The sequence below is a fragment of the Phalaenopsis equestris genome, unplaced genomic scaffold, assembly GCF_001263595.1.
Source record: "Phalaenopsis equestris unplaced genomic scaffold, ASM126359v1 Scaffold000002, whole genome shotgun sequence".
Classification (NCBI taxonomy): domain Eukaryota; kingdom Viridiplantae; phylum Streptophyta; class Magnoliopsida; order Asparagales; family Orchidaceae; genus Phalaenopsis; species Phalaenopsis equestris.
In genome coordinates this window covers 4814135-4839956 of record NW_018164444.1, presented here as the reverse complement: position 1 = coordinate 4839956, position 25822 = coordinate 4814135, and the positions used below count along the sequence as shown (strand labels likewise).

General features: G+C 36.0%; 1 protein-coding gene across 8 annotated transcripts in view; it reads right to left on the bottom strand.

Moving 5' to 3' along the window:
• Positions 1-25822, bottom strand: part of LOC110025024 (vacuolar protein sorting-associated protein 35B-like) — a 58888-nt gene that overhangs the window by 30309 nt on the left and 2757 nt on the right. For 7 of the 8 annotated variants that reach the window (XM_020725268.1, XM_020725289.1, XM_020725259.1 and 4 more), the window contains 10 exons: positions 24284-24371; positions 24024-24080; positions 23839-23928; positions 23631-23753; positions 15102-15176; positions 14975-15034; positions 14323-14439; positions 13850-14089; positions 13719-13781; positions 13463-13552 (listed from right to left, as the gene is read on the bottom strand). In XM_020725268.1, the coding sequence (XP_020580927.1) occupies positions 13463-13552; positions 13719-13781; positions 13850-14089; positions 14323-14439; positions 14975-15034; positions 15102-15176; positions 23631-23753; positions 23839-23928; positions 24024-24080; positions 24284-24371 (1003 nt within the window). Of the gene's footprint in view, positions 1-13462; positions 13553-13718; positions 13782-13849; positions 14090-14322; positions 14440-14974; positions 15035-15101; positions 15177-23630; positions 23754-23838; positions 23929-24023; positions 24081-24283; positions 24372-25822 lie in introns of those variants that run through there. The other variant, XM_020725313.1, reaches the window with a different exon arrangement.

Sequence of the window (25822 nt, the reverse complement as noted above, 5' to 3'; positions counted from 1 at the left end):
TTTAGGCTATTTGCACAGTCTGACGTCGTGCAAATATAAGTCCTAAATCTTAAATAATTTGCAGGATTGAAACATCAAATAATTATCTCTTCAAAGACATAAAGCCAAACAATAGGATAGTTAGGACATCTCTGGGGTTTCTCCTGGATCTGTGATGTCCCCTACTTTTCTTTCATTTGAATTCCTTAAATAATTGTTCATATTTTGAGCCATTCCCATTTGATTTTCCCATGTCCAATCGTGAAAACCTAAACTTTGAAATCTTGAAAACAAAACCACCTGATCTTAATCGAGAGTTTTCTTAAGTGATTTCGATCATTTAAGATGTAATTAACTATAGGGGCTTGCCTCTATAGGGAACCAGGAACCCAGATAAAATAAACCCTATCTAATTTTTTATGTTAGGTAGGGGAACTTGTTGGCCTTTTTATAAAAAAATATTTCGCAGATTAACACGGATGTCATAAATTGTTTAGTCTAGATGATTGAATCCCTATTACAAGTGATATATTTATTCTTCGGGATAAGCGTATTGTTTGTAGTATTGTATTAAATCATCTAAACTATTTAAAATATGAGACTCGTTTGGTCTCACTTATTTTAAAAATTAAAAAGTTACTTCTTTAAAAAGATTATATTTATATTTAAATTATTTTCAAAATCACAAAATCATCACCTTTTCAAATTACGAAAGTGAGGTTGAACAATAAAACGACCGACAATGTCTTTCCTATTTTATATCTTTCCAATATTAGGAGTCATGTAATCTATACTTATACCTCCCCTTTCATATCAATAAGATTATCTTGCTCTATTCTAAAATTTTGCATGGTATCGGATCTATAAATCTAATCCTAGCTATCGCCGAGACATCACCCGAGCCGCCTTACTTCCTGCAGTCTTTTCAATCACTGGCTTCATTGCTGGCTCTTCTGTCGCCGATTTCCCTGCAGGCTCTCCTATCGACCGGTCCCTCCCCTGCAGTTTTTAGCCACTGGCTTCCCTGCAGGCTCTCCTAACACCCAGTTTCCTTTCAGGTTTCAGCTGCTGACCTTCCCTGTAAGGTTCAGCCTTTAGCTTCACTGCAGGCTCTCCCTTCGTTGTTCCCTTGCAGGCATCAGCCGTTGAACCCTCCTGCAGGAGTTTCCAGCCGCCAGCCCCCCAACTCTCCTGCTAGCAGGGCCTACCTTCCAGCTGTCTTGTCCTTGTTATCCTTCTAGACCCACCACCTACAGAGCCTACCTCTCCGCAGGATTTTCCAATCGCCTGTAGGGCCTTCTTTCGCTAATCTCCCCAGCCAAAATTCTTGCTGCCAGAATCTTTCTATGTCTCGGCATCCCAACCTCACCTTCGGCTTAGTTGGAATCATGGAAGACTCCTCCATCACCGAGCTTTCTTTTAACATTGTGCTTTAGTCCACCTGAGGATCGACACCGACCGCAATCTATTTACAGACCGAATGAATTGAAAATCACATGAACTTCCTAGTCGACCTAAAAAAGCATCTTGATAAAGTCTGGGACGTATTCTTGGCCGTGATCCCTTCCTTCAACTCGGGCAACATTCACTGAGATTTGCTGCAAAGAAAGTCGAAGACTTGTCATGCTCGACACTTCCAGTCTTTCAGCCGAACTTTCAACCTTGGTTTCCAATAGTGCTCAACACTCTACCACGCCCAAACACACATGTGATTTCTGTCACAAGCTCTACCATATTCGTAACTAGTGTTGGAAGCTTAACGAAAAACCAACAAATAAGACTTCAACCAAACCCTTTGCTGCTGAAGAACTATCTACGACCTCAGAATCCATGATTGTGCAGCCGAACCCACTCAGACCATCCCCGAATCACCAGACTCCATTAAGAGTTAGATGGAACACTAAATTAAGCTACTTAGATCTAGTTAGCTCTCCTTCGTCCCATTGACTTCTCATGTTCATCAAAGTAACATTTCTACGACACTCACTGCTTTTGCTTATAGTCTGTAAATTATTGATTCAGGTGTCACAGACCACATGACCGGGTGTTCACAAGTCTTCTCAACATAATCTTCATGCTCTGGGAGTAATATGATTAAAATTGCCAGTCTACTGTAGTTCCATTGCGAGTAAATGATCTGTTGTTCTAGGGTCTGTTTGAGGCAGCTTCTTAGGCTGCGGCGGCGTTTTGAAAACACCGCCGATGCGTTTGGAAACTCTATTCGCATCGCGTTCTGATGACGCTCTGATACGCGCGTTAGTATTTGTTAAGGGTCTTTCGACATGCCCTAGCCCCGCGTCATGCGTCCGCGACTAGCGTTTAGGGAAATATTTCCTTCCGTGCCCTTCTCAGTTCTCCATCGCCCTCTCTCTCGTTGTCTCCCTCCCCGATCTTCACCCTCGCGTAGATCGAATCGCTTGTAAGCTCCGGTGAAATTTGTTTACTCCGGTGAGAATATGCGAGTTTTTTCGAGTATTTATCGTCTGATCTGTTTTTTCTAAAAGTAGAGTTTTCTTATTGATGATTTTGTTGGATTATCTTAAAATGCATTGGTTAGTGTTGCACTTTCCTTATAATAAAGCCGGGAAACATAGTAACTGTCCTGGATCTATTTGTATTGATATGCAAACGAATTTATTCAAATGCATATTAATGTAGGTTAGTACATAAATTTTGTCGTATTTGGGTTATAAAGTTACCCCTTGTTTCTTATGCATTCACTTGTTGACACCGAGAGTTCATGGTGGAATATCTGTGGCTAAAATGGCTTGTTGTGTTGGTTCAAATCAATAGTTATATTGCATTCATGGTATTGTTGATGCTTCAACAAAGCACATTTCATGAAAAAGGCACCGTTCAACAAATTTGCTTATAATTACTGGGTCTCTAGATCTCAGCTGGTTCTAATTTCATTGTATTGAATGCACATTTCAATGGGTGGGAGGCATAGATCTCAGCTGGTTCTAATTTCAGTTGGGTCTAATTTTGTGTGATGTGTTCAATGAATTTGATTAGTTGGGTCTAATTTCAGCTGCTTCTCTAGAATTCTTTGGGGAATCTCAAGTTTGATTATTATTATAAGGCATTTACTTCGTGTTAACAACAATTGGTCATAACAAGTGGTCATAAATTCATGCTCCTTTTTTCTTGGTCTTAATATAAGACATTTACAATAAATGCATGGCTCCATTCTTTTGGTTATCCAAAGAAGATGAATGGAAAATTGGCCATAAATGCAGAAAATATTATTGTTTTGCATTATGTATTGTTAAGCTTTCTCCAATGTGCCATTTCATTAAATAATGGAATTACTTGGTTTCAATTGTATTTGATGTGGTCGATTCATGGAGATTTATGTTGAAACGGAATTGTTTTATATTCAACGAATTCATATGGTCTTAAGGAATTTTGTCAGGCAAGAACCCCTGTATCATGGGTCCACTGCATCTCGTGGCTGGGCTCTCTTTTTGTAGTTATTAAGATAATCTTGATGGGTTTAGAAGTCATGTTTCTTTTAAGGGTCGGTTTTGATGACTCCTTACAGTGTTTTAAGTGTTTCTCTTCTTTAGCAAACTTTAATTGGTGGAGATTTTCATGGATTGAAAAATGCTAGTTATAGATATCCATTTCTTTTCTTTATGTTACACTTGAAAATTGGGTCCACCCTTTGGTTGTAACGGATGCTTCTCCATTAGCTGCAGTCCATCGTTTCTCTATTTGCTGCAGTTTGATCTGAATTAGGTGCAATTCATGGTTCATGTATTTGCCGAAGTAGCTTGATCCGCAGCTTCTGGTTTAATGTATTTGATGCAGAAGTTTGCATTGGGTTCATGATTTTCTAAGCTTCATTTTATTAATAAAGTTGCCAAGTTGAGAAGTTCAATAATAGCATTTCATGATTTTCGAAGCTTCATGATTTGGTGAAGTTTTTGCTGGGTCATTCGGTCTGGGTCATTTCGGTTTAGCTGCAGTTTTTTTGATGGAATTTGCTACAGGTTATATTGGTAATGCTATTAGCTGCAATTTCTCCTTAGCTGCAGCTTCTGGATGGAATTTGCTGCTGATGGAATTTGCTGCAGTTTATGTTGCTGCAGTTTATGAGATACAACTTCTATTTAGTTGAGGTACATATGTGAAGAGAGGAAACATATGAAAAACTGATTTTATAGAAGAAGCTGAGAGAATGTTGTAGTGTTCTCCGTTAATATTAACCCAAATACCACAAAATTCCTATGTACTAACCTACATTAATATGCATTTGAATAAATTCGTTTGCATATCAATACAAATAGATCCAGGATAGTTCCTATGTTTCCCGGCTTTATTAGAAAGAAAGTGCAACACTATCCAATGCATTCGAAGATAATCCAACAAAATCACCAACAAGAAAACCCTACTTTTATCATCAATTGAAATTTGCCAAAATTTAGGATAGAAAAAACAGATCATACGATAAATACTCGAAAAAACTCACATATCCTCACCGGAGTAAACAGATCTCACCGCAGCTTACAAGCGATTCGATCTATGCGAGGGTGAAGATCAGGGAGGGAGACAGCAAGAGAGAGGGCGACGGAGAGCTGAGAAGGGCACGAAAGGAAATATTTCCCTAAACGCTAGTCGCGGACGTAGGACGCGGGGCCTAGAGAGCGTCGAAAGACCCTTAACAAATACTAACGTGCGTATCGGAGCGTCACCAGAACGCGATGCGAATGGAGTTTCCAAACACATCGACGGTGTTTTCAAAACGCCGCTGCAGCCTAATAAGCTGCCCCAAACAGACCCTAAGTTGTATTGCTTCTAAAAAAAGACATTGATGATGCAGACACTCAATCCCATAGTTGTACTTTTTTTTCGATCCACGTGATGTCATATTATGCTTTTATATTGTCGTTTGGGTCATCCCAATTTTCATTATTTAAAATAATTGTATTCTTTGATGTTTGCTAACAAAAAATTATCCAATCTTAAATGTGAGGTTTGTCATTTAGCTAAATATCAACATGTACCTTATCCACACCACCATTAAACTCATGCTCATTTTTCACTGATTCATAGTGACTTATGGGGACCCTCTCAACTTTGAGCTTACACAAACAAACAGTAGTTTCTTATTTTGATTGATGACCACACTCGAATGACTTGGGTCTGTTATATTAAAACAAAAATTTGAAGTGGTTGTCACCTTAAAAAATTTTCACTCCTTCATTTTGACCCAATTCAAAACCTCTATTCAAGTCATTTAGACCAACAACGACCGTGAATTTCTTAACTCTATATTGGGAGAATTCTTGGTAAAGGAATCCTCCATCATAACTCTTGTACGGATACTCATCAAAATAAAATAGCTTACATGAAAAAACAGACACATTGAAGTTGCTCGTTCTATTATATTTCAATCTAATGTCCCGAAATATTTTTAGAACTATGTCGTCCTTACTGCCATATATCTCATCAATAGAGTCCTCACAAAAATCCACAATTTCTGGATGATAGTTAGCAGTCTTGATGTCGTGTTTTCCTACAAATTGGTTCTTCTTCACATCCCAAAATATTTGGGTGCACGGCCATTGTTCGAAACACAACCTCAACTCGTAGTAAACTTGATCCTTAGTCAATCAAATGCGTCTTCCTCGAATATTCAACCACTCAAAAAGGTTATCGGTGTCTTGATCCTACAACCAATAAACTCTATGTGAGTGTTAATGTCTCTGTTTTTTGAAAGTCTCCCCTACTTACCAGACATTGCCCTGAGTGATGGACAACTAGATTTTATGGACATTGTTCCTTTTCCGACTCCGTTGGATATTCCACCTACTCCTACATCCATTATTTCCAAGGAAACCTCTGTCCCACTGAATCCGCTACGAACCAGACCAACATACTCTGTCCCACTGAATTCGCCACCAACCATACCAACATCTCTTCCATCCATTCTACGTGTCTACACGACTGAACCTTGTCTTAATGTCCCTACTCTTGAGCCCACTGCCTCGCAATAGTTCTTGGAATCCGCTTTGATCCCTGAAACAACACTCAACTTTCGAGGATTACTCCTGCTCTAAATGAGGAGGTTAATTCTATAATTTTGGTATGCAACAAGGCATGTTCTCTTTATCCCATGACAAAATATGTCTCATTCTACAACTTATCACCAACCTACAAAGCATTTGTCACTTCCTTGACAAATCATTGTTTTCCATCCACTATTGACACATCATTTGCAGACCCTTCCTGAAAGGCGCCAGTAATGGATAAGATGAATGCCCTTCGGTGAAACCATACATGAGATGTTGATTTTTCTTAAGGAAAGAAAACAGTGGGTTGCCAGTGTATTTTGAACAGCGAATTTAACTCCGAAGAAACCTTTGAATGCAACAAAGTACTGTTGGTCGCCAAAGGCTATTCACAAACTTGTGAAGTTGACTATGAGCATACTTGTGCTTCGGTAGCTAAACTAAACACAATTCAGGTTTTGTTATCTCATGTCGTGAATCTGAATCGACCCTTACTCCAACTGGATGTCAAGAATGTGTTCATTAACGATGATCTCGCACGAGGAAGCATATATGTCTCTCCCACCGCCTTTAACTCAATCTCTTCCCGTGGACAAGTGTGTGACTACGGAAGTCTATTTATGGATTGAAACAATCCCCTCAGACCTAGTTCAACAAGTTTACACACGTTGTTGTGGGTCATGGTTTTTCTAAGACCCAATCTGATCACACAATGTTCTTTCGCTGCTCATGCGAAGACCGGATTGTTATCCTCATCATCTATGTTGATGACATCGTACCACAAGTGATGATCGACCAGCCTTATAATCTCTCAAAAGTATCCTAGCCACATTTTTCTAGATGAAGGACTTGAGTTCTCTCCGATATTTCCTAGATACAAAAGTAGCTCGGTCCTCTCTAGGCATTAGCCTTTTCCAACACAAATATGCGGCACATTTACTGACTAAGATAAAATTATTTCTTTGCAAACCGATAGTTATTCTAATGGATCCCAATGAGAAGTTGGCAGATGTTCCCAATGTTGTTTCAGTGAATAAGGCAAACTACCAACGTCTAGTGAGAAAACTCATTTACCTAGCCCATACGATCTTGGACATTTGTCACGTTGTTAGTATTATCAGTAAGTTCATGCATGATCCCTACGAGAATCGCTTCACCATTGTACATCAGATGTTCCACTATTTGAAAAGCACACCGGGCTCAGGTTTGTTATTTTCTCAACACACCTCTCACTTTGTAGTAGTTTATACAAATGTCGATTGTGTCGGGTCTTTCAATGATCGCCGATGTATCTCGGGTTATTGGTCCTTCGTATGGGGAAACCTTGTCACATGTCTGTGGTTGCCCGTATCAATGCTGAAGCCAAGTTTCAATCTATGTCCCTAGGAGTATGTGAAGCTTTCTCGTTGCGCATCATGCTCCGTGAATTACGTATGTTAATTTCCATTCCTCTGCATCTGTTTTGTGATAATAAAACTGTCATTAGATTTGCACATAATCTGGCCCAACATGATTGTACCAAGCATGTGAAAATTGACGGTCATTTTATCAAGGTGAAGCTTGATTCATTTAAAATTTGTGTTTCATTATTCCCTTCCACTCGCCAACTAACAAATATTCTCACGAAGAATCTTTTATGACCAATGTTTGACGAGTTCAAATTCAAGTTGAACATGATTAATATCTATGCTTAAATTTGAGGGGGAGTGTTAAAAGTCATTAGCATTAATTTATTACCTTTTTCTAGATTTCTTGTTTTATATATTTCCTTCCTGTTTTATGTCTTTCCTATTTGTATGTCTTTCCTATTTTATATCTTTCCTATGTTAGCCTTTCATATCAATAACATTATCTTTGAACCAATTGATAATGAGTTTAGTCGGTTGTTGGCTTAGAAGAAGAAGAATTCATTGCTTTTCTAAGAAATTAGTGAACCACTCATAAACACCATCTTCATCAAAGACATCAAATCAACAGCTACTCGACCATCAAAATCTTCTCAGGCAATTTCAAACTTGGATGAAAAGGAAGATGATTTGAAAGATAATGAGACTTCTATTGATTCAAAAGTTTAAGATATTGAGTGTAGAAGAGAGGATGATAGATTTATAAAAAACGAAGTCAAAATTGCAGCCATCATTTTCAAAAGGCCTAGAACATTTTAGGGCGATCCCGAATCATCACATTGGTGTGAGGCTAATAGATCTTTTTCATAGTATCTATCCAAGAAAACCAAATATAAAATATATGAAATCTCTTTCCCCTTATTTCTGTATTAAATTGATATAAAACCGTGGCCATAATTCCTCATGGCTGAGATACCTCATGGGAATAAGTACCAATCATGGATAAGATATTTAGCTTTGGACTATCATTGAATAGATGTTCAACTAGAAACAAGCATTAATAAACTGAATTATGTTCCATGACACGAAGTGGATTAAAAACGTCAACCTTGAAGAACTAGAATGTAAAATAAATAACCAGAGAAAATAAATAAATAAATAAATAAAACATAGATTTGCTGGAAAAGTTTAAATCTCAAAAAGCAGCATCACTGAACATTATCACTGGAAACAAAAAAAAAATTGCCTCGAGAAGGCAGAAAGTGCTGGCATTTTTTGACTTTATGATTTAATAGGACACGCAGATTTTAAATAAGAGGTTGCTAGAATAATTTGTTGTTTTAGATAAATCTGAGTTTAAATTAATACCATATTAGATTTCACATAACCACTTTAAATCCTTAAAATATGTCCTTAGATAGCAGGCATGTTGCATGAGAGTCTTGGGCATGTCAGTGAAACAAGCTCTGCGACAAAGGGTGCAGAATAAATTCAGCAAAGCGCATGGCTTGAGATTGCGGCTAAATTAATAGAGAGGGATCCAGAGCCAGCTAATAGGTTTCTGTAATTTAATTATTATTGAAGCGGGACATTAACAAGGAGCCCTGTGGTTTGCTTAAAGGATATTATTGTACTATTACCAACACCTCTAGGTTCTATAAGAGTTATTTGCACTAGGCTCTTCAAGATGGTAAGGCACATGCAGCTTAAATTTAGTCCCGGATCAAATAAGTTAGGTTGGCATTAAAAAATCAGTTAGCATTCACCTATAGGCTTAAACTTTTGTGTTGAAAAAGAGCTTGATCTTGATCGTTGGTGTATTAAACCCACTTCAGCCTCCTTTTGGCTCATCCTACCTATCAGGTTGTAGAAAAGCCGTTGATTCTGTAGTGATTAAATAGTTTATGAAGATTATGGTTCCCATGGACCTTGGGCGATATTTATCATTGTTGAAAAAAGTTCAATGGCGACTAACATCACCATAAATCCATGTGGTTGAGTGGGCTCCTAAGAAATGATACGTGATAAAATCTTCATCTATGGGGAAGTGATGGCCTTTTTGGCAAGCACCAATGTGAGGGAGACCATTAAGAAATTTGAAAGTTCTAAGTTCAAACTCACACTGTAAAATTAAAAATATTTTGGTATAGAAATACTAAATGGTTAACCCTCCCCCATAAACTTAAACTTTTGCTTTAAAATAACTTTTAAACTAATGTAACAGGACAAACTCTGATTCTCTCACACATTACCTTAAGCTAGGTTAAGTCCCACATTGTAAAGTTAAAAATATTTTGGTATAGAAATGCTAATTTTTAACCCTCCCCCATAAACTTAAACATTTTGGCTTAAAAATAAATTCTAAACATTAATGTATCAGGTCGAACTCTGTGTAGCTGTTGGCTTAAAAACAAATTTGACCATATATCAAGCCGATTGGGTTGGATTGAACTTACTTTTAACAAGCCATCTATGAATAGAAGCAAAAGAAATTCAGATTTGAGGAGCAGATTAAAATCCGATTGATTATCAAGCTAGTTATTTGTTTCAGACACAATTATTAACCTCGTAAATTTAACTAAGAACAATAAGAACAAAAAGCCATCACAGCCAAATCAAGAAATGGCATGCTTCTATTTGACCAGCGGCGCCTTACAGGAGAACTTTATTCTGCAAGTTACACCTAAACTAAAAAAGGAATTAAATAGAACTTGAACAAGCATCTAAAGACAATATAAACCATGTTGGGGATTGAGGAAAGACAATAATGAAAAATAATTAAAAGAAAACTGCATCCATGTATGAGTTATCAATTTTTAAATTATCACGCAAATAGATTGATCGAAGTTAACCCAAACCACAACATGAAAAATAAATATTAATACCGAAAACAGATAGACAGTTATAATCAACACACTTGAAAGGAAAAATACAACACAACACCAGGAAATCTGAAATAGCAACAAACAAAACACAAATAATCAAACTAAGGTGACATCTCGGGGTGGTGGCGGTGATCAACGAGGGCTTAGAAAGGTGGCGGTGAGGTGGAAGCACAGAGGAAGTGAGTGGATATGACAACAGAACAAGTAGTCCTTGCTGACATGGGCGGCAACAAGGTGGAATTTGGGTTGCCGGGGGCTAGAACAACGAATATGTGGCATAGGGAAGGATGGGACAGCGGTTAGGTGGCAGGGAAGTGGCCCGAGAAGACTGGGACAGCGGTTAGGTGGAAGGGAAGATGATTTACGGTGGTTGAAACAGTGACCGCAGCAAGCAGGAGCGCTGGAATCACAGGAAATGTGGGCTGGAATGCAGAAACTGCAAAAAGAGTTGAATCGGCAATTGTTCTGGGCAGCTGCAACAAGTAATGGCGGGGGGTACTAGTGTGGGGAGGATGCAAAAAGAGAATAGGAATATAAACACCACATTGAGAGAGAGAGAGACAGCCAAAACACCACCCAATTCCTCATATACAACTCTCGAAGGCTGTCCTAATCAAACTCGCACCAAAAACTACCTTCCAAATCCTAATACAACACATATATAGAAAATGACTAAAAATGAATGAAGAATAATAAGAAAGGAAACAAAAAAAAAAAGAAAACGGGATTAATTTGGTGTCTCCCGATATAACTATTCTCACGATACTGTAACAACTACAGTACGGTGATAAGCTCCCATGTCTATCTCCGGGGATTAGGGGGAGCTTCGACATCATCTATTAAAGCTTTTATCTTTTCATCGTATGACATAAGGTCGGCCACATTGAAGGTGGTGGAATCATTGCAATCTTCTTGTAAGTTAATCCTATAGGCGTTAGCATTCTAAAACACATTTTGATATAATAAGTATTCATCTTGTTTTGGCACAATCATAACTAGAACGTTATATGGATGGGTATCCTCACGAAGTAAGCCTTGAGCCATTAAATCTGTAATAGATTTTTTCCATCATTCATACTCATCCGAGTGTATCCGATAAACAAGTATGTAACGAGGAATTAACTTCGAAAAGAAATTCATGGCAAGCTGGACCACACTGAAGTATTACCACTTAGGAGAGAACTTTTCTCCTTCTCTGAAAGAACCTATATCCCATTGGAGAATTTTATTCCCCAAAAAGCTCCAGAGACAATTTCAAAGCTGTTGTTCATCTTTCCTGTCTTGACATCTGATGATGGGTACACTATTGAATTGAATCTAATATCCATACAACTCCATATGATCTTCCAGATGTGGCACAAAAGAACATCATTCTTGATATGATGGACCTCCCTCAGTAGGGGCAACTCAGAAAGCAGTCTATAGATTTGAAAATTCTATATATATATTTTTTATTTGGGGTTGCTATGTCTCTGGTGTCGGTTCCTCAAACTCAAGATTGCCTCAGACAATCATTGTTAATTTAGTTGGAGTCTTTCTCATGGGCTCAGCTGGAACTATGTGCATCTTTTCCTCATTAGTTGAAAGTTGGAACTCCTCCTTTACATCATAATCATCTTCAGTGTCTACTGTGTCATTTGTCACTTTCTCCAACAACTCCTTGCACAGTGAAATATAGCATTTCCCTAGTCGTGCAATCTGCTTCAATATGTTAAAATCTATGGCACTAGAAATACGTTTTAGCTGGATTGGATTTGGAAATGCGGATTGATACCCTTTGTTCTCCATTCTGAATTAATGTCTCCTTAAAAGAGGACATAGATTTTCTCCTTAGGCGAGGACAACTCTAGGTGTATTGTGCCTATAAGATCCTGGGGTTGAACCCTGCATGTAAGATGTGGTGGTTGCCGAACGATGAGGTCTCTCCACTTCCAAAGCTAGAGTCTAAATATCCGATTTGTAATGAGCTGGTAGAAACTGACATTGCATCTCTCATTTTATCTTAGGCCAATTAGTAAATTTACTTTTCTGTGCAGTCTCTATCATTTGGTTAGTTGCACCAACTCGTAGAATATACAAAGCACAAGCCTTAAGGCAAATTTCAGGTGAAGTTGGTGACGGTTAGAGGGCTTAGTGAGGTAGCAGCGAGGTTGGAAACAGGTTTCCAGGCTACAGATAAAGAGCGACAACGATTATGAATAGCTGGAATAGCAGGCCAGCAAGGGTTGACAACCCAAACAATATCAGTTGGTTGTTTGGGGCAGTTGGCAGCGGGAAAACAACTCTAATACCAATTGATACCGAAGTTAACACAAATCACACTAGAAAAAAATAAATATTATTACTGAAAAAAAAGGAGGTTACAATAAACACACTTGAAAGGGAAAATCCAACAAGACCACCTAAAAATCTAAAAAATAACATACACAATACAAATAATCAAACTATGATGGAACCTTGAGGGGATGGTGGTGATTGGCGGGGGCTTGGAAGGTGGCAGTAAGCTGAGAGCGTGGAATAAATGGGTGGATAAGACAACAGAACAACAGATCCTTGATAACCTAGGTGGCAACAAGGCAGAATTTGGGTTCCCAGGGCTGGAACAATGTATGTTGCAAGGAGGAGGTGCAGAAGGGTTGGGACAGCGGTTAGGTGGCAGAGATGTGGCCCGAGATGATTGGGAAAGCAATTGGCAGGAAGCGGAAAGAATTTATGGTGGATGGAACAGGAATGATAGCAAGCGGGACGCTGAAATCGTAGAAAATGTGGGCTGGAATATAGAAATTGTTGGAAGAAAAGCGTCGACAACTGTTCCGAGCTGCCGTAGCAGAAAACGACGGAGGGGAGCCGTGTGGGGAGGATGTAGATGGGGAATAGAAAAGATAAACAACACCTCGGATGAGAGATACAACTAGAGCACCACTTAATTTCTTGGATACAATTCTCGAAGGGAGAAACGGACGTCGGTAGCTGTCCTAAACAAACTCACGGCAAAAACTGCTTTCCAACACTAATACAACAAATATATAGGAAATGGCTGAAAAAGATTGAAGGATAATAAGAAAGAAAGTATGAGAAAGGAAAACAAGATTATTTCAACGTGTCTCCCATGATAACTATTTCCGGGATTCTGTAGCAGTAATAGTATTGTGGTAAACCCACATCATGGATAATGCATCCTCATATACAATCATGAAAGATCTTAGATAAGAATATTCATAAAAGGAGAAGGTACCTCCAGCATCTCCCCTGGATCATCATTGTATAACATGTGAATGAGGCGAGCAACAGAATTTTGCTCCTCCTTGAAATCCTCTTCATCAAGCTGCAAGCAGGGGGTAATGAAATGTCAGGAAACCTTTAATTAGATTTATGTATTCACTATCAACTAAGGTTTAAATTATATAAAGACTAGGAGGCAAGGATTACAGTTAATACCAATTGCAAGGAGAAAAAAAAAATTAAATAACAAAGACAGAACAAAGATTGACCTCGTCCAGAGTCACATCCATATCCTTGATAAGCCCTTTTATTAACTCAAACAATGCCTCCACCTACCAAAGACACAAAGCAATCAGGTTTTAAAATAATCAGTGGAAGAAGGATTAGCACATAAACTTACCTTATCAGCAGTAGATATGCGGGTTTTATTCTTCATAATGCTTTGAATAATAACCACTGCCATGATTTTCTTTGTAGCATTATCAAGGTGCTCCATGACACTTGAATAGTTAGAGAGCTTTAAAGCAGTATCTATATCATTGTACTTTTCCAGTGGAGCACTTAAAAGGGCAACTATTTGTTTAATTGCTTTGCTATCCTCAATCTTCGACTTTCCTGATAATTTCTTAACACACTCTCCCTGATAAAAAGCATGCACATGTTATGGGCTATATAGTTCATGGGATGCTTATCATAACTGCTATAAATTTTCAAAATAAATTGATATGTTCTAAAAGCTTGCTGCCAAAGAATCAAGTCCAGCTGAATAAACCATGCAATGACAACAGCGAACGAATCCTTTTATCAATGTAAAAAAGATTTAACCATTTTGCTTGCATGCGAGGCATTACAGATTAAAGGAAATGGACTTACCAGAACTTGATCCACATAATCAAGACGATCTGGATGGACATGCAGAGTAAATGTAAGAAGTGATACGTATAAGCCGATGGCACCAAAAATTGGCATTTCAGGCTGCGAATCAATGACCTGTCAATACAGCATAAGAATGAAATGGAGAAGACAAGAAAAATAATTTACAGTCGAAAAGAAACACTATATTAGCCTAAATGGAATTATTTATGTACATACTTGTTCAGTATAAGAAATCCCATAGAAGCATACTCTTAAATATGGAACATATGATACCGGCTAGGAATTATAAAGTCATGTGGTGGTGGATTTACTTTCTGTAAGAAAAAGGCCAAAGCCTAAGGGCTTTTAAATCATACAGCATGTTCAAGTTATTTTTATCTCATGCTTTCTGTTGCTGCTTTTTTCTTCTTACTGCATCATTTTCATGAATTGCTTATTCCATGCCATACAGGCATGCATTACACAAAAATTACAAGGTAAACCATATCAAAGAGTTTACATTCAACTTCATCAAAACATAAAAATACAGTACAGCACATCAATGACAAGCAAAAGTTGAATAATTAAAGGCAAAGAAAAAAAAAATCCCCAAATACTGCTTCATTTCCTACAATAATCATATGACAAGTGGTTTAAACACGAGAGTTACCTTTCCAATGTAAATGCTTAATTTGGCAAAAGCTTCTACTTGCAAAAATTCTGGTAAAACCTGCACTATTCATGCATGAGAAACAATGATTACAGCAATGTGTCCAACTGAAGCATTTGAAAATCACCTCCGTACTAGAGGCTGCATAATTGGATAATCTATCCATGAGCTGAGATAGAACTGTCATAACATCAACAGTGGGCTGCAACAGAATAAAATTAAGTTTTAAAGATCATCCAAAAATAACAATGAAACACTATATCATTATTACTAGGTAAGTTCAACGTGGATGCAGTCATGAACCCTTGAATAGCTTAGGCAATATTCAAGAGAAAAAATTATGGATATGTCTCAACAATTACAAGATAAATAGATCATTAAAAATCAAAATGATAACAGCAGACCAAGCAAAACAAATTTAAAATCCAAAACAATGTAAAAAGAGTTTCTAAATGAAGCCACTCTTAAATAGGAATTGGAATTATGCCGGAAGATACAATAATGAGTGAAAAGAAAATTGTTTTTTTTTTTTGTCAGATTTGGCATGTAAAGAAATGAGGCTGATTAACAAGGGCCGGGCCGGCTCCAAAAGAGTGAAAATGCATTGAATTGAGCTAAGCTTGAAGAAGATAAAAATCTTGTACGTATGCCTGTGTATGCAAGTTATGTAAGCAAAAGTTATAAAAGTAAATACCCAATATTTAATAAAAAATATTAAAAAAAAAAAGGACCAGCAATAATATCTTCATTGGAATCAACTATTAGCCTACTCGTGCTAAGAGCGGGGAGACAGAGGGGGATCAAATGAAAGAGAGAGGGAGCAGAAGCGTGAGTAGTGAGATAGAGAAAGTGGGAGACTGGGATTGTTATTCAAATGTTTTGTTTAAATGAGAGCAATTTGTAAGTTTGTGAGAATATTCTTACTTGGCTGGACGGGAAGATTAAGAGACTTCATTGTGTATGTGTGCACACGCCCATTGTATATATAAGGTTAAAATCTAATCAAGCAAAGAAATACAAATTTGAATGTTATTTTATTGAGATTTAAAATAAACTTGCAAGGTAAATCAATGGTAATATTTAACTATATTTCAAACATTCATTATAGCTTATGTATTTGATTAAGGGTAAAAATTAATCAAATTTACATACTTAATTGAAAGAAAAACATTGTTAAATAATGTGGTCAATTTTAGTATAAAAAATTAAATATATATAATTTAAATAGGATTAGTAAGTCTGAATTTCTCATATGTTAAATTATATGTTTTCAATTAAGGAAGTACAATAGCAAGTCCTCTGAAGTTGAGATGGGTACTTATAATTCTAAATTATAATGATAAAATTAATTCCAATGGATTAAATGCATTAACTAATATCGGTATTATCTAATAAAATGTTATTGCAATTTACTTACAAGATAATATTTATGTTGAAATAAACGCTATAAGTTTCTTATCATGATTAAATTGCACATTTTATGCAATGTTTATTATAGAAGGATATTAAATGATGTAGATCGTGTACAGAAAATAGCTTATATATAAATGTTTATATCTGTATTTTGACTATAGAAATTCAAACTACTTATGGTGTTAGTTGAAAAAACTACCATATCAATGCACAAAATAATTTGCTTATTCACATTTTTGAAAAAGAATACGGATATTGAAGTATCATAAATAATATAACTAGATAGTGCTCCCGTAATAGTTATATTACATAGAAATTAAAATATAGTTTCTTTTAATTCATATTGTTAGCATACAAGCAAATGCTTCAAAATCTTTTACATTGCCATCTTTGAATAGAATAAATTGCCGAAGATTATAAACCTATTCATCTATGTTGACATGATGTTTTCTAAATACCTTTATGTTACCAATAGAGAGCTGCCCATAGAGTTGTCTTTATGACCAATCAATTTATTTAATTAAAAAATTGCAGGATAAGTTTTAAGAACTAAATGAAAATGAGTGGGAGAAAAGAGTTTGTCTAGATGGATGACAAACAAAAGTAGATTTGTAGTTTTGTTTAAAATGCAATTTATATAGTAGTGACTCTATCAAAATGATGGATGATAATATTACAAAAATGCTTATAAAAATTTTGTTTTGATATATTTTCAGGTAAGTATTTAAAATTTTTATTTAGCTGCCAGTTTCTACCTTCGTCTTCTAAGCCCAAAATTGGGTCGTAAAAATAACAACAGAACCTTGTATGTAAAGAGTAGAAGTTTAGTTTAAAATAAGCGTTTTTAAATATTTATGACTACATAAAAAATATTTGACTTGTAGCAACCAATTAACTACATTAAAGGTGCGTTTGCCGTAGCTTTTTTTCATTGATGCGGTACGAAAATGCCGAATTGGTTGTTTGATTTGAGTGGAGCGGCAGTTTATATGGGGATAATTTTGTTATAACGCAGCCGCAGGCTTGACTCCACGGCCGTTTCATCGCGATTCATTCGACTGTGTTGCCCTTCCTCTCTGCCCTAGCGATTAATTCTTTCTGCCCCGCTCCTCTTTCTCCTCTCTCGCATCTCTACCCTAGCGGTTCCTCCTCTCTCGTGATGGGAGAACAATCAAGAATCGTTGTTCCCCTTGTTCTCCGCAGTCCTCCGGTATCTTCTAACGTCGCTTTTGCCCTTATGTTCTTTCCCCTTTGAGGTCTGTGGTTGCTATTTGTGGCTTGATCTCTGAGGTTTGTGGTTTTGCTCGATGGAGAAATGGATTTTATGAGTGTTCCATTGCAATTCTTGTTTTCTGTGAACTCTGCGGTTTGTGTTTGTCGTGTGTGGCTTGATTTTTGTGGTTTATGGCTTTGCTCTATGGAGAAGTTGAGAATCTTGGGAGCGGAAAGCACCAGACTACATATTTTTTTATTGTGAAATTTAAAAGTTATTAGGTCTTTGCAGCTTTGGCATGCTCTTTGTCGTTTCTGGTTCATTGAGGTTTCGGGCTTGTTGTTTGTGGTTTGTGGCTTCTTTCTATGAAGAAAATGTTTAGGTAGAAGAAAACATTAGTTTTCATATCATATTTATGTGAAATTTGGAAATTTTTAGGTCTATTTGGTCATGGATCTGCTTTTTGCGGTTTCCGGTTCATAAATCAAGTGCTCATTGCGGTTTCTGGGGGAGATGGGTCGATGACCGCAGTGTTAGATGAGGGATGGTTGAATGTAGGGATATGTGAACTTCATATAACAAGTGCATTTCTTTTTTTTCCGACATATGAAGGTTTACTGAAGGGGTGATTGCTATTGGTGGTTTGCGGTCACTATGTATGATGAATGGCTATTGTTGCTTTGTAGGCACTATCTATGATAGGTTTTTATTGTTGCTTTAGGGCTTCTGTGTATGCCCAATAAATTATATTGGTTTGTTGCTCGATTTTTCGATTGGGTAGGTTGTTTGTTGTGATGGTATTGGTTGTGATGATGTAGAGTTGGTTGTGATGATGTGGAGTTGGTTGTGTGACGGTGTTGATGATGTGGTGGCAATTGTGTGTCGATGGTAATGTGTTGGTTGTGATGATGAGGTGGTGTGTTGATGACAATTGTATGGTAGTGGTGGTGGCGTGTTGGTGGTGTGGTAGCTTAGTGGTAGTGACAGTGTGGTTGTAGCGGTGGTATGTGTGGGGGTAGTAATGATAGTGGTGGTGTGTGTGGTAGTGGTGGTGGAGCTGTGATGGTGGTGGTGTGGTGTGGTGGTGGTAATTGTGTTGTGGTGACGATAATTGTGTGGTGGTGAGGTGGTGATGGAGTGGTGGTGGTGCGTTTATTCTTTTTTGTTTTTTCATGCCAGTAGACGTGATGGGTAAGATAAAAGAAATTGATTCGTCTATCATAAGGGATAAAAATGTTAAGCTAATATTTTGAGATCTCTATTTTAAGGAGATGGTATTTAGAATATGATAGAATGAAATTGAAAAACAAATGGGAGTAGTTGAAAAATGATTGAAAATATGGAAAGAGTTAAAGCGAAAATCCACGGACTTGAGTTGGAATCCGATAAAACGAATCATCGATGCTTCGAAAGAAATGTGGATTGAGAGATTAGAGGTGAGAAATATAAATCGTCCAATACTTTAACTTTTTTATGTCAATTTCAATTACATCAATATATCAATTATGAATTAATTTATATGTCATGCCACCTACTAAATTGTTCAAATTCAGTGACAATGACCCTGAACTTGAAGAAAAGTTGTATCGTATGTTTAGTGAAGTTATGATCACGGATGATCATGTATGAGCACAAAGTGAGAAAGAGCATGTTGCTAGAGCAAAGCATGTAGATGCTGAGCAAATTGTTTACTCCAATGAAGGATCCAACCCCAACCTAAATGAAGTGGGATTTACTAGTCTTCCAAAACATCCAAGGGTTGAGAAAAAAAAGAAAGAAAGATGGGGTTTTCATTAGAAGTCAGATTTCACAGTTAATAGCTTCACGTACCAATGAATCCAACACATCACATGCAATTTCTATTCAAAAAGTTATGAGAATTCTGAAAGAAACTCTAGAAATTTATGAAGACATGTCGTTTTACTAGTTTTCAATGTTGTTAGAAGACCTAACCAGGAGAGAGTTTTTTAGGTCGATGCCACCTTACCGTAGAGTTACTTATTTATGCTATGTCCATGATAATCGTGATTCTTGAATTTTATTTTATTTGTTGGACATCATTATGTTTGATTGTTATGGGGGCATTATCTACGCTACTTGTTGGACATTATTTATGCCATTTTCATTATGTCTGAGTTTTATTTTGATTTAACTGTTGGACAATTTTCATTGCTTTTGGAATTTTTGTTTAATGCATCAGTTATTAATTTTGTGTTATTTAAGTGTCAGTTGTATAAAAAATAAATAATATGGATAGAGGAAGGCGTAAAAAAAAATTACAGCTGCATTATATTTAATGAGTATTACAACTCATATCTTGCTTGCTTTCATTGCATGACATCCACGTACATAAATGACAAGTGGATTTGGTAGTTGTTTGTGCACCACCCCCCCCATAAGATTTAATATGTTCCGTATGACACAATCTATATTTATTAATCTATTAGAAGAACTGCACAGAAGTCATGGACTTCATAACTCATCTAAGATGACTTCAAGAGATGTGTTAGCTATAGTCCTTTATATTTTGTCACAAAATGAGTCTATGAAAGAAACCATGTAGTGATTCCAACACTCCAAATATAATTACTAGATATTTCTTGGTTGGTTTAGATGCTAGTAGCGGTTTATCATAAAAAAATTATAAGACTTGAAGACCAAACGTTCCAAAACACATCAGTAAAGATTTCACGTGATCAACACTATATTTCATATTTCAAGGTAAATCTATTTCATTTGTTTCAAAATTTACTTAAGACTACAAAAAATTATTTTTATGAGTAAACTTTAAGATTTCAAGATTTGGGATGTTCATGAAAAAACATATTTTATGTGGGATAAAATAAAAAAAATTTATTAAACAAGTAGCAAAAGATGTACTTGGAGGATCAGAAGAAACAAATTTTATAAATAATTGGTGGTGGAATATAATGTGCAAGAGCAGATTAAATATCAAAGGTTGTATTGTAAAAATTGGTTTAAATGTAAGAGCTTAAAGAACTGAGAAAAATATAAGGTGACCCGTAGGAACTCTAAGAAGACAGTTTGTGATGTTAAAAATTATGCTTTAATGATCTTTATAATAGATTGGATATTAAAAAGAATGAAAGATATATCTATAAACTAGTCAAGAGAAGAAAAGTAAGGATTTAACTCAAGTAAAGTGTATTAAAGATTAAAGATCTGTTTGGGGCAGCTGCAACTTATTGAATAATCCGCTGATAAGCTGATTAAAAATAATCTGCTGATAAGTTGTGCGGTGGTTATTACAAATTTTTAATTTTTTTTGGAAAAGCTAGAATGCAGTTAAAAAGCTGTCACCACTCCTAGACAGGTACGGCGAGAAAAAGCTGTTTTCAGCTTTTTGAAAACGCATAAGCTGTCAGAGCACAGTTTACCCAAACAGGTCTGATGCTTTTTCAAAACGACACAGCACCAAATAAGCTGCCCCAAAAGAATCATAAGATCAAAAATTATTTTTCTTAAAACAAAATAGTCAACTTACGTGGCTGAGCTATTTTGATAAATTTTTAAATGAAGTTTCAGAAAATACGATCGATCTTAGTGATCTTAATATCGTTAATAATATTAAATATTTTATTTTTTCCGTCGCATTAGTAAAAAGAAAGTCGATAAGGCTTTAAAGAAAATCATGTGTGAAAAATTAGTAGGACCTGATGATATCTCAATTGAAGCGTAAAAATATTTAGGAGATTTAGGAGTTTCTTGGCTTACTAAACTCTTTAATTTTATTTTAAAAACTAAAAAGATGTTTGAGGGAGTGGAGGAAGAGTATTTTGGTCCCCATTTTAAGAATAAAGGCTATACATAAGAGTATGCACATTATAGAGGAATTAAGTTGACGTGTAATACTTTAAAATTATGGGAGAGGGTAATTGAACATTGGTTAAGACGTGTCACAAAGATTTTTCATAATCAGTTTGGATTTATGACGGACAGGTCCACTATGAAAGTTATACATTTATTGAGAGGTTTGATGCAGAAGAACACAGAGAATAAGGAGGATCTACATATGATTTTTATTGATTTAGAAAAAACTTACGATAAGATTCTAAGAGAAGTCATTCAGAGAGTTTTAGAGAAGAAAGATGTTGATATGACATATATTCAAATCATTAAAGATATGTATGCTGAAGTTGTTATTTGTATTCGAACAGGAGGATTGACCAAATAATTTCCGATTTCAATTGGATCACATCAGGGATTGGCTTTAAGCCCATATCTTTTTGCTTTAGTTATGGATGATCTTACCGGACATTTACAGAGGATATGTCTTGGTGTGCTTTTCACAGATGATATCCTTCTTGTGGATAAGACTAGAGAAATAGTTCAGAAAATACTTGAATTATGGAGGCCTACATTGAAGTCTAAAGAGCTACCTTTGAGTATCGTAGTAGCTCTAGAAGCAGAGTTGTAACTTTGAGTGTTCAAATCATTAAAAAGTGTGAATGTTTTAGATATCTCGGGTCTATTATTCAAAGTGATGATGATATAGATAAGGATGCTATTAGTAGAATTCAAGTTGGAAGTGGGGGAATGTTTTGGGCCTATTGTGTGATAGAAAAGTATTGCTTGAACCGAAAGAAAAATTCTATAAGATGGTGACGAGACCTACAATGCTCTAGGTGACTTCTTCAGGTGGACGGATAGTTTGATGATTCCACCTCCGATAATGATAAGGTGTGTAGAGTTCATTGGAGCAAAGATTACCTCGTGAGATTAATCATATGCATTTTAAACTCAATATTATGATATTATTAATTGATATTTTAATAATTTTATTTTAATTTGATTTTTGTATTACTCATTATTTAGTGAGGTGTCAATTTTATTATATAGTATTCAAACTGAATATTTGTTCCATGTATGAAATGTGGAAACAATACTGATTTTGTTATAAACAACACAATGGCATAGGGGCAGAAATGTCTTTTTTATCATAAACAACAGCTAAGCACAACTGCACAAAACAAAAAAATGTGCAGATTCTGTGCAACAGCTTTGTGAGGAAGTTGCTTCCTGGCATAGCTGCGACGCAACAACGTTTAATTAATTTGCAGCAACCCCAAACAAACCTTAAATACAGAAGGTAACTACCCAATTAATATTTATAACCACATAAATTGAAGCAAATTTAAAATAGTAATAATAAAAACTAGAGCATAAGAACAAATGAGAAACAAAATTGTTTCAATAGAAGATAACCAATTTCTGATGATTTTACAGAATAGCCTAGATTCAGAGTGGCTGGGGTGTATTGAAGAAATGCAAAAAAAAGTGGATAGGAGTAATATACAATAAAATAGTTAAAAGAATAATTTGGACAAAATAGAGTAACGGCCTGCATAACAAGTGAAAATCTAGATTAAACTACTTATAACTTAAAAAATGTTGTTATCATTAACTTTTGTTTTTTCATTCCCAGTAAGCAAACAACTAATTCAAAATTCTGGAATATTGAGCACAATCAAGACACTAATGGGAGAATTAGTGCAAATACACGGTGTACCATCCAAAATTTTTACTGAAGAAATTTAATAATAAAACACGCAAAATGAAGTAAAAAAGGAGTAAAAATTATAAAACATGCAGTCATATGAGAAAAAGAAAAAGCTTAATGAGTCGAACATTTAAAATCCCATCTAAACTGTGCAAGAAAAAATAATAGTTAAATTGCTTAAAAATTTCGATAAAGGGAAATAAATAAAAAACATAGTTTAAGAACAACAACAACAACAACAACAAAACCTTAATCCCACTACGTGGGGTCGGCTACATGAATCCTTTTTCCCCATTGCGTCCTATTTAGTGTCATATTTTCATTTAGTTCTAGTAAATTAAGATCTTTTTTTATACAATAAGCCCAAGTCTTCCTAGGTCTACCTAGGCCTTTCTTAACACAAACATAGTTCAAGAACGTGATAAAGATTAAATCTAAGGCTTAAGTAGATGAGAAAGCAGTCCCACAGATCCTCAAAGGTAATCATGTCATAAAACGCTATAAACTACCTGAAGTTGTGGACATGCGCCTAACAAAGATTCAAGAGTTTGCAAGTGATATTCATCTGGAAACACTTGGATTATACAATCCATCAAATAATGTTGGGCTAGTTCATCTTTGCAATTGACCACCTGTTAATGAAGTTGCAGTAAGAATTAGTTAATTACTGTGCATTGCATCATAAATTAAAATCAAAATAATTAAGAAATTTCTAACCTGCTCTAATACCCTAGGAAGCACATTTTCTTTGTACATATCAAGATCAACACCATCTATTTGGCTAAGAACATGGAGGTTTTTTCCCACCTAAAAAGAAAACAAAAAATACAAATGAATATGTCCACAATGGAAGAGGATTGACTCTCTGCATTATTCATTATCTTATGACAAGCTGATTTTACAAGATCACGAAGCTCACTCCTCTCTTTTACACGTTTCTCCTTTTCCCAAACTGGTCCCTGCAGAGCACAAAGCACGATTTGAGTCTGCATTCATTAGCACCTAACATGGGCAAATTAGGAAATTACCCATTCCCAACATAATCCAACTAATAATATGGGTCTTAGTGAAGCTTTCATACTTTACGTGTAGCTTGCAAGCCATGCAAAATGATAAACATGTAAATATGGAGACATATAATGCAAACCATTAGCCAAACAACCTGATAATGCATTCGGACCCACAGTTTATTCATCTCTGTAAAGTTCTGAAGCACAAATTCAACAGCTTCAATAACACTGCCGCCATCCCTGATAAAGGAAATTTCCAGAATAACATTCAAAGAAGTTTTGGTTGGTTGACGTAGTTAGAAGGCCAAGTCAATCATGATCTATACAATCAAATAAAAAATCGAATTTCATGACCACATTATTATATAAAACATAAAAGCAAGAGCTATTTCCTCATTCAAATATGCTGCCTCATCCTACTTAATACAATGCGGCTTTGTGTCAACAGGAAGACAAAGAGGAGGGGTGCCGGGGAGCGGGGAGTGAAATATGAGAAATTAGAGCAGCATAATGAAAAATAATGCATATTAACTTCCACCATGCAAAGTATATGAACAAGAAGATGAAAGAGTACCTCAGTAAAAAGGTGGGCATAACAAGAGCAAGACAATAAATAGGAAGAAGAAAAAAGCCAGCTTTTGCAAAGTTTTGTTTCTACACTAATGCACGAAACAAGAAGGTGATCAAGATGAGAAAAGTTGAACCAAAAAGCAATAAAGCCCAACCAAGCCATGGGACAAGGGCACAAAATGATAGAAGATGAAGGGCAATCTAAGGTTTGTTTGGGGTGGCTGCAAATTTTTACGGGGTGGTTGTAAGGCTTGTAGCTGACACAACGGAGAAAAATGATTCATGTAGCTGACCCCACTTAGTGGGATAAATATTGATTTTCAGCAGACTCGAAGTATAAGGACATGCACAAGAGGATGAGCTTGAAAGAAGTGTCAGAAATAATTTGTTTTCATGTCTAACGGGAAGAAAATAAAGACATATACTAATAAAGTTATCAGTCAGACTGACAGCAACACTATAAAGTCATGTGCTAAGTGTCAGAAACAACACTGTGATGAATATCTATTGGGTTTGAAGGTGTGTTACTTATGCAGGCCACCTGAGCATCAGATGAGAAACTACCCTAATTCTGCTTAGAAATTCACATCAGATGTTAAATCAGGAAAGGATTCAACTCAAAGGAATTTTCATGAGGGATTTGCTTTTAGCAGCGGTTAGTAGAGAATGATAAAAGTTGGTACTATGACTCGTAAGGAGCAACCAAGACAAAACACTCGACCAAAAGTCTTTTCCTTAACTCAACAGGAGTCCAAAGAACATGTTTCCACTGATGCAGATGCATAGACATTGATGGGATGATTTGTCATTTAGATGTCATGTTAATTGGGTGGAGTTGAGCATCGTTATGTACTTTTATTTTAGAAGTCGGAGTGTTATGTTAGTTATAATGTTATGATTCTGATGTATGGGGATTGTTCAGTTGAATTATCTTATCTTAGATATTGAATTTAACAGATGGACTTTAATTCTCAAGTCACAAAAATTAGATTTTCTTAAAGATTTGTGAATAGTTAATGTTTAATCTACATAATAATTAGTTGGTATGAAATTCATGAATTTCGAGGTTGCAACTTTATAAGGAGGGGAGATTGTAATAGCCAATAATATATATATATATA